Genomic DNA, 12,180 nt, shown 5'->3' with positions numbered 1-12,180 from the left:
CCCCCCCCCCCCCCACAGGCACTGGGGACTGAAGCCAGGGATGCTCTACCATTGAGCCTCAGCCACAGCCTCCACCTGCCGTTTTTAATTTTATATTGACTACAGAACCTTGCTAAGTTGCTGAGGCTGGCTTGAACCCACGATCCTCCTGCCTCGGCCTTCTGAGTAGCTGGGGTCATAAAAGTGGTCACTATACCCGGGCTCAATGTTCACTTATATCCAGTGTAAATATTCCTAGTTGATTCTGATAATAGAAAAACACCAAAAAGTTTTTTAAAAGAATTACCCATGTTTTCTGCAACAGATTTGCCATGTGACCAGGTGACCACCTGCCTGAGCGCATCTTCAGTGGAAACTGCCGTGCCGTCTGGGTTGGCGTAAAACAAGAGCAGCGGCTGGAAGTGACCCCGGGTGCATTTGGAGACCACGTCTTTCCACCTAGCTCCAACCTTGGCAGAGCGCAAGGGACAGAAACAAAAGGAAAGCCCGTGGTCAGTGAGTGCACGGAGCAGGAGTGGACAAGCATCTCAAGAGCACTGCAGGCGTTCCGAGCCAGCAGCCCCTTGGCAGACCAACCAGCATCCTGCAAGGACGACACACAGAGGGTGTCACGCCTGTTCCTCTGGAATTTGACGGGGTGACTCGATAGGCTTTCTATCTGAAGAGGTGTTATTAAAGTTTAAAAAGATTTCCACGTAAGTGGCTGATCTTTTTTTTTTTTTTTTTTTTTTTTTTTAATCATTGCTGCTGTATCTCTTTTATTTCCTGGATGGGAAATAAAATACATCCTCAAATATATGGAATAAATAACATTTTCAGGGTTGACTGGCATCCTCGCATATTTGACACTGTAAGTCAGGCTGACTGACTTGACAAGGATTCAAGGCCACTCGGTGGAGAAACAGAAGCAGGTCTGCTCCACAAACGGGGCTGGAAGCTGGACAGCCAGCCAGGGGAGAAGAGCTCTGGCCCACGGCCCCAAGGAAAAACCAACTCCAACTACAAAGCGTCCAGAAAAAAATACCGAGAAAATCTTCACAACATGTGGACAGCAAAGATTAGAACCAAATGAACGGTAGAAGAAAATTTTAACAAAATGGACTTTGTTAAAATTAATTAATAACTTCTGCTCTTGCAAAGACACACTGCTAAGCTTTAAAATAAGCAATAAAAATCTAATAAAGAACTGGTGTAGAGAATAAAGAATTTCTCCAGCTTATTAGTAAGAAGACAATCCAACTGGAAACGATTTTTACCAACAGCCTTAACACTTTTCTAATACCTGACAGTGCAGATCTTGATCAACAGCCTTGGTATCTTCCAATACCTGATTTGCACAGGTCAGTGCCCCTACCCAGTGGTATACAAGCCCCTAGACTAGTGCACTTAAGTGGTAATCTGCTGTCAGACGGCCCCCTCGGGCCCAGCCAGGCTTTTTCCTTCTCACTTTAAATAAATCCTTTCTTTCATTGTCTATAGATTTCATTCTTTGAATTCTAGGAGACAAGAAGCCAAAAAGAAACTGGTGATACACTACTGGGCTCTGCTTCAATCCCAACAGGCACAGCCCAACACTGTCGTGGAGAAGAGTCCAGCTCTGCTGGCGGTGGCCGGCGGAGCTAGCGCCAGCAGGCATTTCCTGCTGGGACTGGCTGCCAACACCAAAGAGCTTTCAGCCACAGAGGCCGCGGCTCGGGCAGACCCGCTCGCCCGAAGAGGCAGAGAATCTGGTTTCATCTCAAACCCGTTTCACTATCACTTCACGTGATGATTCCATCATTTCGTATAGTTATGTCACTTACTCCTAAAAAGAACTCTCAAAACAGTTCTCCCAGCTACTGAAAGCCTCACCTCTTTCACATTCGCATCATCAAAGAACACCCACTTGGAGCTCTTGGTGTGGAAGGCGAAGGCACAGTAGTGCCGGCTGGCGTAGCAGATCAGGCCCACCAGGTGCAGCTCACTGCTCCGGGCACTCTCGTCAGTGACCCTGTAGAACAGCTGTTGAGAAACCGGTTGGCACGTTCACCACTAAGTCCTAAGACTCCTGAGTCTGTGGAGACTGTGCTCCAACAAGTGCAGGTGGTTTGTGCAGACCGAGAGCTCCATCGCACTCCCGCAAACCACACACGTGAACAGATGTCAAAGTATTTCCTGAAGTACACCTGTCTAAAATCTTAACTGTGACATAAACCAGCTACAATACATTAAGAGAATAATAGTGAAGCATATCAAGAGATCAGTGTTACAGGTGGATCTTACATCTTTTTTTTTTTTTTTAAGAGAGAGAGAGGGAGAGAGAGAGAATTTTTAATATTTATTTTTTAGTTATTTTTTGTTTGTATGTGGTGCTGAAGATCAAACCCGGGCGGCACGCATGCCAGGCGAGCACGCTACCGCTTGAGCCAAATCCCCAGCCCTGAATCTTATATCTTAAAGCCTTTTCCAGGTAAACACTGACTATGGATGAAACCACACTGTCACTGTCATTCAGGGCAAAAGGCATGACGGAGTTTGGTCTGCAACTGAAAGCCATTCTGAGCTTTGTGAGAAAAACATCCTCTCACCTGAGCCAACGAGATCTGTCTGTGCCACACTACCCAGAAATATCAGTATTTTCTTTAAAAGAATCTAGGTTCTAAAAAGCAAAACTATGTGTATCACAACACACGAAGGTGTTTAGAGGAATTTAAAATAAAAGGGAAAAGAAGGAACACAGGTACACTACCCCAGGAAGATAGAGGTGTGTTGCTAGGTTCCGGACGACGTCCTCAGTCAGGTCTGAATGCTCTGAGTCCCAGACCAAACCGATCGTGACAATCTCTGGGCAGTTCATTAAAACACGGCGAATTTTTAATTTTTGGCCACAATTACTCTAGAGAAAAACACAAAAGGCAAGTTTTGAAATTATGCAATTTACGTTATATAAAGACCATCTGAACTCATTTTTTTCCCTGAGAAATTGCTGATCTCTTCTAATAACTGATTAAAAAGGAAGTTTACTTCAAATCAAAATATTCTTTAGTGTTTTTGTAGATGTGTTAAAACAAGAATGTAGCCTAAAGAAAGCAGGTAAAAGCTAGTACCAATATTAGACGAGAAAAGAATATCATTTATCATGTCTATTCAAAGAAAGAAGAGAAACCTCTTTAAACTCAAGTGCTAAATCCCAGAACTTCCAAAAAAATTGAATGGCATGTGCTGCTTTAAATCTCTTGACCACAATACAAGTTTTTAAAAGAAACAGAGCTAGGACAAATGGCTCCTGTGTGGAGCCAGCATGCGACTTGCACCCCTCAGCTGACCCTGCTGGGGCCCACACCCAGAGCCTGCTCACGGGGCACTTCCTGTAGTCGCCGGCTGTGTTGGCTGCTTGCAGCAGTTCCGCAAACATTTCAGGCCTGAAGCGTTCGTGCCTCTCCAGCATTCTCTCAACTTCATTGCTACAAAAAAAAGCAGCAGTCCCAATGTGGCCTGTGGACTGAAAACAGATCAGTACGTGACCCAGGAACATCACGCAGCTGGCCCAGGTGCAGCCGCTTCCCTACCTCACCAGGGCCGAGCCTGGACAATCAACCTCACGTGAATCTCCACGTGGTGGAAACTGCAGCAGGTGCGTGATGAAAAGCCAGGTCAGGTGGGCATGGGCGTGAAGTTGGGCCCCCCACAGGGGCCAGACGCTGGGCCCAACAAGAGAGCAAGATCTCAGGACAGGCTCTGGGCCCCAGTCCCAGAGACAAGGACACCAACTGCACAGAACCCTCAGAAGAAGGCAGAGTCACCACCTGCCTGGCTTTGGCTCCCTTGGGGAGGCTGGTCACACTGACGGAGCCCACAGGCCCCCCCATGTGGGTAAGGGTGTCGCCACTCACCTCCCCAGAGTCACTCCTCACATGGGGAGGTGAACACCAGAACAGCTCTCTAACATGCTCAGAGGGACGCGAAGGCAGCACTGTCCACCTGCTCTCCATCCCAGAGTCCTGTTCTGCACAGCCAACAGCTCACGGGGCTTGAGGGCGTCAGCGCCCTCCAGGAGCAGGGGCCCACCACACACTCCTGAGGTCGCTGTGCAGCGGCAGAGCAGCTTTCCATCCTGACTCAAGCTCTTGCCAGATCAACCCCAGCTGCCCACTTCTGCTGCTGTTGAGATCAAAATCAACAACTCACACACAGCCTGGCATGTGGCGAGCACACACAGTCCACGTCCACTCCTCACTCCCAACTAGAGAGGCGCTCTAAACAAGCACAGGCGGAAGTGGGCTCCGAGTCTGAGAGCCAGTGGGACCACTGATGGGGTCTCCTTATCTAGTTGCTGCTTGGGGTTGTGCCGTTTTAGACGCAGAGTAAGATTTTGCAGCCTTTAGTTCCTGGTCTCTCCCCACTCCAATGCCATTCTGTTTTGCGTGCACACTGACAGTGGACTGACCACCCACTGCGACCAACCAGACCTCAGAGCCTGCTGCCCCACCAGAGCTCCCAGCCCTGCTCGTGGGTGCATGTGAGACACTCAACAGGGTGCCCTCTGAGAGACACTGCAGAGCTGCGAGCTCAGGTGGAGCAAAGGGCCTGTGCCCACGCTGCCCAGGTCTGGCCGGTGCCCTGACTCGCTACACCTGCCCCACAGAAGCTTCTGCTACCACGTTCTGAGTCTCTTCACTTTCCACCACACAGCACCTGGGCTCTCAAAAACCTGGGAAAGGGCAGATAGTTCCCAGGGTCATCGGCCACCTCTGTAACCAGTTTTTGATCCTTAGACAAGTCGAAGAGCAGCAGGCAGAGGCTGGTGACAAGGCTGAGGCCCCAAATGCCCTGGGTGAGGACGCTCTGGCACCCATTTTCCCTCCCTCAGGAAGGGGAATAAGACACTGTCTGCACTCCACTGACCAGAGTTTGCCATTTTATCTCCCTTCACAGTCCCAAGACCTTGCTAGAAATATAAACAGAGTTTTTTGAGTAATATTTTGTGCATGTCACTGACACACACAGGCTGAGCACCCTAATCTGAAAATCCAGAATTTGAAATGCTCCAAACTCCAACGCTTCTTGAGCAGTGACATAGTGCCACCAACAGAAAACTCCAGGCCTGACCTCACACGACAGGGCACAGTTGCAGCTCAGGCACTGGAGAACACTTGTAGAACCACTCGGGCTGTGCAAGAGGTATATGGACATGAATGGGATCTGTTGTTTAGACTGGGTCCCTCTCCCAGATGCTCACGATGTACATCAGACAGTTCAAACTCTGAAATCCAAACATCTGGTCCCACGCAGTCTGGGTAGGGTAACCACCCGCAAGAGGCTGGAGGAAGCACTGAGGAGAGGTGCTCTAACCCCAGCTGCACAGCAGCCATCACTTGGACAGCAGTCCACACACCGTGACTTACAGAATCAATACCGGGCGCTAGCAGGCACGGCTGCCAGGCTCTTACCAGAGGGCTGTGGTGGAGATGTACCGCACGAACTCCGTGAAAGGCAGAGGATCTGAAGAGGCTCCACAGCTGCGGCACACGCACTAGGGGTGACACACAGGTTAGTCCATGAGTGACCAGGCGAGGGCCCCCGAAGGGCAGCTGCTGCCTCACCTGCTCATACAGGGTCATGGCGAACTTCTGGTGGGCTATGCAGGACCTGGAGGTGCACATGTCTGCGTCTCTGCTCGGCACCAGGTGGAAGTGGATCCGCTCCAGGATGTTCTCCTAATTCAAAAACAGACATTCGGGCTGCCCTTGCAGGAGCACTGCAAAACCTCACTCTTGCTGAACCGTCCAGTGTGACACAGGAGCTGGGACAGTCAGTTCCGTGTTCCTCACAAATCAACTCCCCAACACCCGGGGGGAAAAGTAACAGGAGAAATCTGACAAGCAAAGATCTCAAAGTCCTTCCAGAGCCAACCTGCAGTGACCCTTGGCGGATGACCTGGATTTAATATTAGAAAACGCTGCAGTCTCTGCTCCTGGTTTCCTCACCTGTAGAAACTCAGGAGCTTTTTAAAATCCTGCTTGGACCCACTGGCCAGCGGATACAGCCTGAAACACTGATGGTGGAGAGGGACACCCACTCACAGGAATCCTGAGAAACTGACCACGTGCATTCACTCTCTTAACTGTACCTAGGTGAGCCCACATCTCCCTCCTCTGCCCCAAGACATCTGAAACTGTTCAATTATTGAAGCCCTGATTTCTGGACACTATGAATTTTGATGAGCATGTATGAGTAAACTTCACTTAAAAGAAAGTAAAACTAAAGTTCAGTATTGTACAAAACATTTGTTTTAAGAAATGGGTCAAATATAAATAAGAAACACCAAGAGTGCCCATCCCTGAGCATGCCTCTGACACAGGCCGGCGGAGCAGGCAAGGCCAGGCTGCCTCCTGCCATGATGGAGACCTGACAGCATAGGCCAATTGTGCCCCAACCCCATATTCCACAGGAACTCGGGGCACCCACTGGAGTGCTTTGGGCAGACACTACTTGATAAGTAGGTCTTAATTTGATCTTTGACAAAATGATAGATAAAAAAAGTCCTACTTAAGGAAGGTGAAATACGGCTGTTAAGGAAACATGGGCAGGAGCCTGGGGTCTGTCCCAGGAGAGTCCACAGAGTGTGTTGGACAGAACGAGGGAGAAGAAACGGCGACATCCCGAGCACAGGAACAGAGCTGTGTCGCCGCAGAGCGCCCCCACCAGGAGGCTCTGCAGAGCAACCAGGACGCGCCCCTGCTGTGAGGCCTGGGCTGCTTCCCCAGGGCGGCCATAGCCCTCTCCTCGCCAGGGGATGGCCAGGGGATCGCTGCCCGTGAGGACCTGTCACTGCTGCGACGCAGCCCAGGGAGGCCCGAGGCAGGACGCCTGCTTCAGGCACAGGGCTTACAAAGGTCTGTGTTCCAGTGGATAAAGTTTCCAGTACTTTTACGGCCTAACACTCGTAAAAATTAGAGTCGCACAAACAATCAGAACCAAATGCTTAACAGAAAACACAGGGGGACCTAAAGTCAGCCTTGAGATGGGCCTTCCGTGGACACACTGACAGCCCTGTCTCAGCTGCGCCTGCTGACGGTGAAGGCGACTCTGCACGGGAGGACCTCGCGGGAGGACCCTGTAGGAAGACACCCCGCGCGGGACCCCGCAGCACTTACGAAGCACTCGGCAGCATCGTCCATGAGGCCCAGCTGGAAGCGCTGGGCATCGCGGAAGCTCTCTGCAAGCGCATGCCTGACGTTGTCGGAGGGCAGGGCTTTCTCCCGGCTGTGCTGAAACTGCGCGAACATCGTCTGCAAGAGGCAGCGAGGACAGCGGTGCATTGGTGCCAGGGACCACGAGCACCGAGCAATGTCACTACGACCTGGAGAAACTCAGGCGAAACACAGAACTGCCGCTTGCTCCAAGATCCACACACACATCAATTACTGGGGAAACACAGCGTAGGCTGGCGGCTTCCACACCAAAGGTCCACTGGCAGCAGAGGAACCCTGCCCACGGCCCAGCAGAAAGCCGGCAGGAGCAGGCAGAGACAAGCTGCTCTGCGCCCACAGGCTCCAGGCACCCACGGTGGAACCGAACCCGCCAGCCAGGAAGAGCAGGAACCTACTTTCAAAAATGCAACAGTGCATTTTATAAGAGTCAGAAAAGAGCTTAAATACTTAAATACTTAAGAAAAGCAACCCCAAGTTGTCAATTTCCAGTCTTAGAGAATACTTTTAACATAAACCCAAGAAGCAATAAAACATCATTCAAGAATGTGAAAGTGTAGGTATGACTTTAGATTTCTATTTTCTTTATTGAATTTAAGCAAAAAATAAACAAAAAAGACAAGCTTGTGAGTAAGCTGCGTTGCGGTGACCAACTCCTGGGGAAGGAGGTCGCAGAGCAGAGATCTGCAGAGGCAACCCCTGAATAAGAGCCCCTCTGGGCTCAGGGGTTGCTCCCTGCAGTTCTCCAAGGCCAATGCACAGTCAGGCCAGGCAAGTCATTACAGAATCTGCTCTGGCCAGGGCTGTAGCTCAACAGTAGACTGCTTGCTTAAAATGCATGGGTCTGAGTTCAATCCCCAGCAGCATCACCAAAAAGAAAAAAAAAAAAAAAAATTCAACCTGTTCTCTACTGCTGAAAATTTTATTAATAGAATAAGAAACTTTAAAAAAAAGACTCAAATACTATTAGGCAGCCAGGCCTACAGTTACATAACACACTCTAACAGCTATAATCATGAGTGCTGGACTCAGGCAAGCAGCACTCTGGGTTGAGGTGCTGGTCCCCCAGGCCTTCTGTGACATGCCCTCCTGCCTACCAGTGTCCATGGGTCCCATCTGCACAGGAGCTGCCGTCCAGTCATGGCAGCAAACTGCAAATGAGCCATCACATATAACAGTGGGACAAGAAAGGGCAGATAAAAATAAAAAATGCAGAGAGAGAAGGGAACGCAGGGTGACAGCTGAGGCCTGCTGGGGGGGGGGGGGCCGCATTAGGGACACGGCTTTTCCTGCCCAGGGCCATCAGGCAGGCCTCACTGACAGAAGGGGACCTGGGGAAATGCACCAAGAAAGCAGCGTGTGATCCCAGGAGCAGAAAAGGTCAGCAGGCAGTGGCCACGGTGGCCAGCCAGTGCTTGTGGGTGGGGGCATGGGACAGGGGAGGGTGGAAACTCGGTGACATAGAGAGCAGGATGCTCAGACGCCCTGCAGAGTAAATAAACTGACACCATGATCTGACGAGGCTGATTCTTTACCTTGTAACAAGGACACCCTACCACATTTGAAAGAAGACAATATAACATGTCCTCTTGGGGCCATTTATTCAAAAAGCCTTTTCAGGAACAAGAAAATCTAAGACATGGAATTTTTTTGTTTTGTTTTTAATTTTATGTTCCTATGTATACATGTGTGTGTCTTCATTAAGAATATTTTAGAACCTAAAAGAATAAAAAACATTTATCTTTAAAATGTGTTCATCCAATCTTAAATTCTTGGGCAAAAAATTTTCAGTTACAAAAATGAATTGTCCACAGGACCCTGTTTCTGCCATCATCTACCTTCTCTCCATCCCAGCCAGACAGCCTGCTTCACGTGCCATGCAGAGTGACCCCGTATCTGGCCACCCACCAGAGGCAGCCATGATTTGCATCAGGGCCTTGGAAGCCCTGTGCAACCTGAGCTCAGGACAGATGTTGACTACCCTCAACAAACTCTGCAAGCTGAGCCCTGAAAACGCTTGCTTTGATGGGACTCTGCAATCAGGTGAATGGCTCACCCTGCCCCCCACGGACTCCCTCCTGGGGACGGTTTGAATGCAGGACCTGTGATCACATAAAGCGGCTCTCTCAGGTCTGCAGGTCCATGTGGGTGACATCCAGAACACCCACCCGAGGCCTCCTCAGAGGCTCGGCTTCCTCACAGCCTGGTGCCTGCCTCCCAAGAACGCGGCCCCAACAGACAGCAGGGTGGGGGCTGTGGGGGTCAGGCAGCAGCCTGGCCCTGCTCCAGGAGGCACTCTGGGCAGGAAGGAGCAGAAACACCCGCAGAGGTGTCTGCAAGCCCACTTGACCACAAACTCTCATTGCCAAGGACTGACCAAATATGTCAACTATCAAAGTTAAATTTTTGGAGAAATAATTGATAATAATTTTTCGTATCTATTAAAATGTTACCTTCAGTGCACAAAATATGCAGGCTTCTCCCTGACAAACATGTCCAGTCAGAACCCGTAAGCTTCGTCGGAATATGTCCAACTGCCATAAGACCTAAAGAACAGAGGTGAAGGAAAAAGGAGCAGTGAGACTTTGCTCACAATGAAAAACTTGGATATTTGGAGAGTTGCAAAAGGTTGATAAGTAGCTTCTTTATCTCCGTACATAAACAGAGGTGCACAACCACTGAACAGCAGCAAGTATAAGACCCACTGTGCGCACACAGAAGATGGAGCAGAACACGCTCACTGACTCACGGAGAAATCAAAACAGGCAGAGAGCAGCGGAGAACTCACTAGCGGTCAAGACCTACTATGAACAAGCAGCGCAGGGTGCTCAGAGGAAGGCCTGGCATCGACCTGGACGAGGAGGTGGGGCCGACACCTGGAACAACTGCACTCTGGGGAGGACAGACAGCAGACCCTAAGGCCAGGTGGACTGAGTGGAGGTGGCCTGCAGAGGCCAGGACAGAGGTGACAGAAGCATGGTGGGCACACGCACAGAACGCCACCTACGTTTTCAACGACTCACTAACTAAAGGAGTATTTCAGAATTTCCCTTTGAAGGTTGCCTTTCCTCTCTCCACGCTTTTCACTGGTGAACTTTAGTTGTGCATCCACTGGGATTTGCTGTTACATACTGTACCTGCACACAAAATGACAAGACCACCCGGCTAATAGTCCTCCCCAGCACCTGCCCCTCACCTCCCACCTCCTCCCTTTGGTCCCTGTCCTCTGCTGCTCTCCCTTTGATTTTCATGAGTGTCTCTTTCCCCCATCTTTCTTTTCTTTTAGCTTTCACATATGAGAGAACATATACGGCCATTGGCACTTCTGAATTTAACTTATTTCACTTAAACACAATGGTCTCAAGTTCCTCCCATTTCCCTGAAAAGGACATAATTTCACTCAATGGATAAATAAGACTCCGTCGTGTATTCTCACATTTTCTTTACATTTGTCCGCTGATGGACACCTAGGCTGGTTCCTTAGTTGGGCTACCATGAATCTGCTGCAACACTGTGTGCACAGACTCTGCAGTATGACGACTCGAATTCTTCAGAATCAATACCGAGGAGCGGTGTAGCTGGGCCAGATGGTGGTTCCGTGACTAGTCTTTTGAGGAACCTCCACACTGCCTTTCATAGTGGTTGAAACTAACGCCATATGATTAATCCATTTATCCATCATAAAAACTTAACTATTTTGCTAAGCCCTTGGTAATGTTTAGAAACTTCCCTTCCTGTCATCTCTCATCACACTATAAAGCAAACCACACTGAACCCATTCCGCCCACAAGGAGGTTGGGATGAGGGCAGGAGCTGCCAAGGCAGAGCAGCTATGGTCAGCAGCACCCCAAGGGCAGGCCTTCAGCTTCCAACTCTTGTTCACTACTACCAACTTCAAGTCAGACTTGGGCAAAACACTTCCTAAGACTCAGTTTTCTCAGTAAATTGATGACAAACACCATATCTACTCTAGGGGCTTCTGTGAAGACTGAACTGGGTCACTTGGGACTAGGCACAGTGTGGACACCATGTGCGTCAGCAGCCCTATGGACTACAGGCCGTGGCTCTGTCTAGATGTGCATCAGCAACCATGCACGCACACCACCGTACCAGCTGCTTCCCGCTTGCTCACACCTCCCCAGGGGTAAGGGAGGACAAGTATGGGCCCCCATTAAGTGTTCTGGTTTCTTTTCTTTTTTTGAATATTAAGGCCACTTCATGAGGTTAACCTGTAGAATCATCCCAAACATTCCAGCCAACCCTTTCTCCAGGCACAGGGTGGACCCGAGCAGAGGTTCCAGGTGAGTGCAAACTCAAGGGCTAAAAGGGCACAGCCAGTTAGAAGACCGCGGCAGACCAACAGCGCTGGTACTTTTCCAAGTCCTCTGTCACGGGTTTTGACCAGTGGCACCAGTGCTTTTCCAAGACCTGCTAAGTGCAGATTTTGACCAACAGTTCTGGCACTTATTCAATACCAGTTTAGCAGAGATTTTGACCAAGAGCATCGGTACTTTTCCAAGAACTGATCAGCCACACCATGGCCCTTTCCCAGAGCTACATCAGCCTCTGCTCTAGTACACTGGATGGAAATGTGCTTGCTGCCAGGTCCCCTCTCAACTTGTGGGAGTTCCTCTTGTCTTCTCTGATAAATCCTACCCTTTCACTTCTGCCTACCATGACTGTCCGTGGATTTCATTCTTTGAATCTGAGAGGCAAAGATGCGGGAATCGGCAGTGAGCTGCGGAGGTCTGCTGCAGGACTGCAGGCCAGGGCCCACGACGCGCTGCCAACAGGGCACTCCGCAGCAGTGGAGAGGAACCTAGCTTTGCCCCTGCAACCTCGGAGGCACCCCTGCCTTGACTGGCTGCCAGTGCTAAGGTGGGCTTTCTGGCCTGCAGAGGCAGAGGCAGACAGCTGGCTTCAGCTCACCCACCGGCTTCTCAGGCCGCAAGTCCACCCAGCTGCTGCGCCTCCTGGCAGAGGTGCACAC

At 50.2% G+C, this 12,180-nt stretch overlaps 1 protein-coding gene across 3 annotated transcripts in view; it reads right to left on the bottom strand.

Moving 5' to 3' along the window:
* Usp53 (ubiquitin specific peptidase 53) overlaps window positions 1–12,180 on the bottom strand; it is a 57,147-nt gene that overhangs the window by 20,558 nt on the left and 24,409 nt on the right. For 2 of the 3 annotated variants that reach the window (XM_048813923.1, XM_015507289.2), the window contains 8 exons: window positions 9,644–9,736; window positions 7,137–7,271; window positions 5,583–5,696; window positions 5,430–5,512; window positions 3,338–3,443; window positions 2,729–2,875; window positions 1,852–2,001; window positions 287–449 (listed from right to left, as the gene is read on the bottom strand). In XM_048813923.1, coding sequence (XP_048669880.1) covers window positions 287–449; window positions 1,852–2,001; window positions 2,729–2,875; window positions 3,338–3,443; window positions 5,430–5,512; window positions 5,583–5,696; window positions 7,137–7,271; window positions 9,644–9,736 — 991 coding nt within the window. Of the gene's footprint in view, window positions 1–286; window positions 450–1,851; window positions 2,002–2,728; window positions 2,876–3,337; window positions 3,444–5,429; window positions 5,513–5,582; window positions 5,783–7,136; window positions 7,274–9,643; window positions 9,737–12,180 lie in introns of those variants that run through there. The other variant, XM_048813924.1, reaches the window with a different exon arrangement.

This window comes from Marmota marmota, unplaced genomic scaffold (assembly GCF_001458135.2).
Source record: "Marmota marmota marmota unplaced genomic scaffold, marMar, whole genome shotgun sequence".
NCBI lineage: Eukaryota > Metazoa > Chordata > Mammalia > Rodentia > Sciuridae > Marmota > Marmota marmota.
The sequence above is the reverse complement of the archived record's forward strand: the minus strand, read 5'-3'. Positions and strand labels throughout refer to the sequence as shown.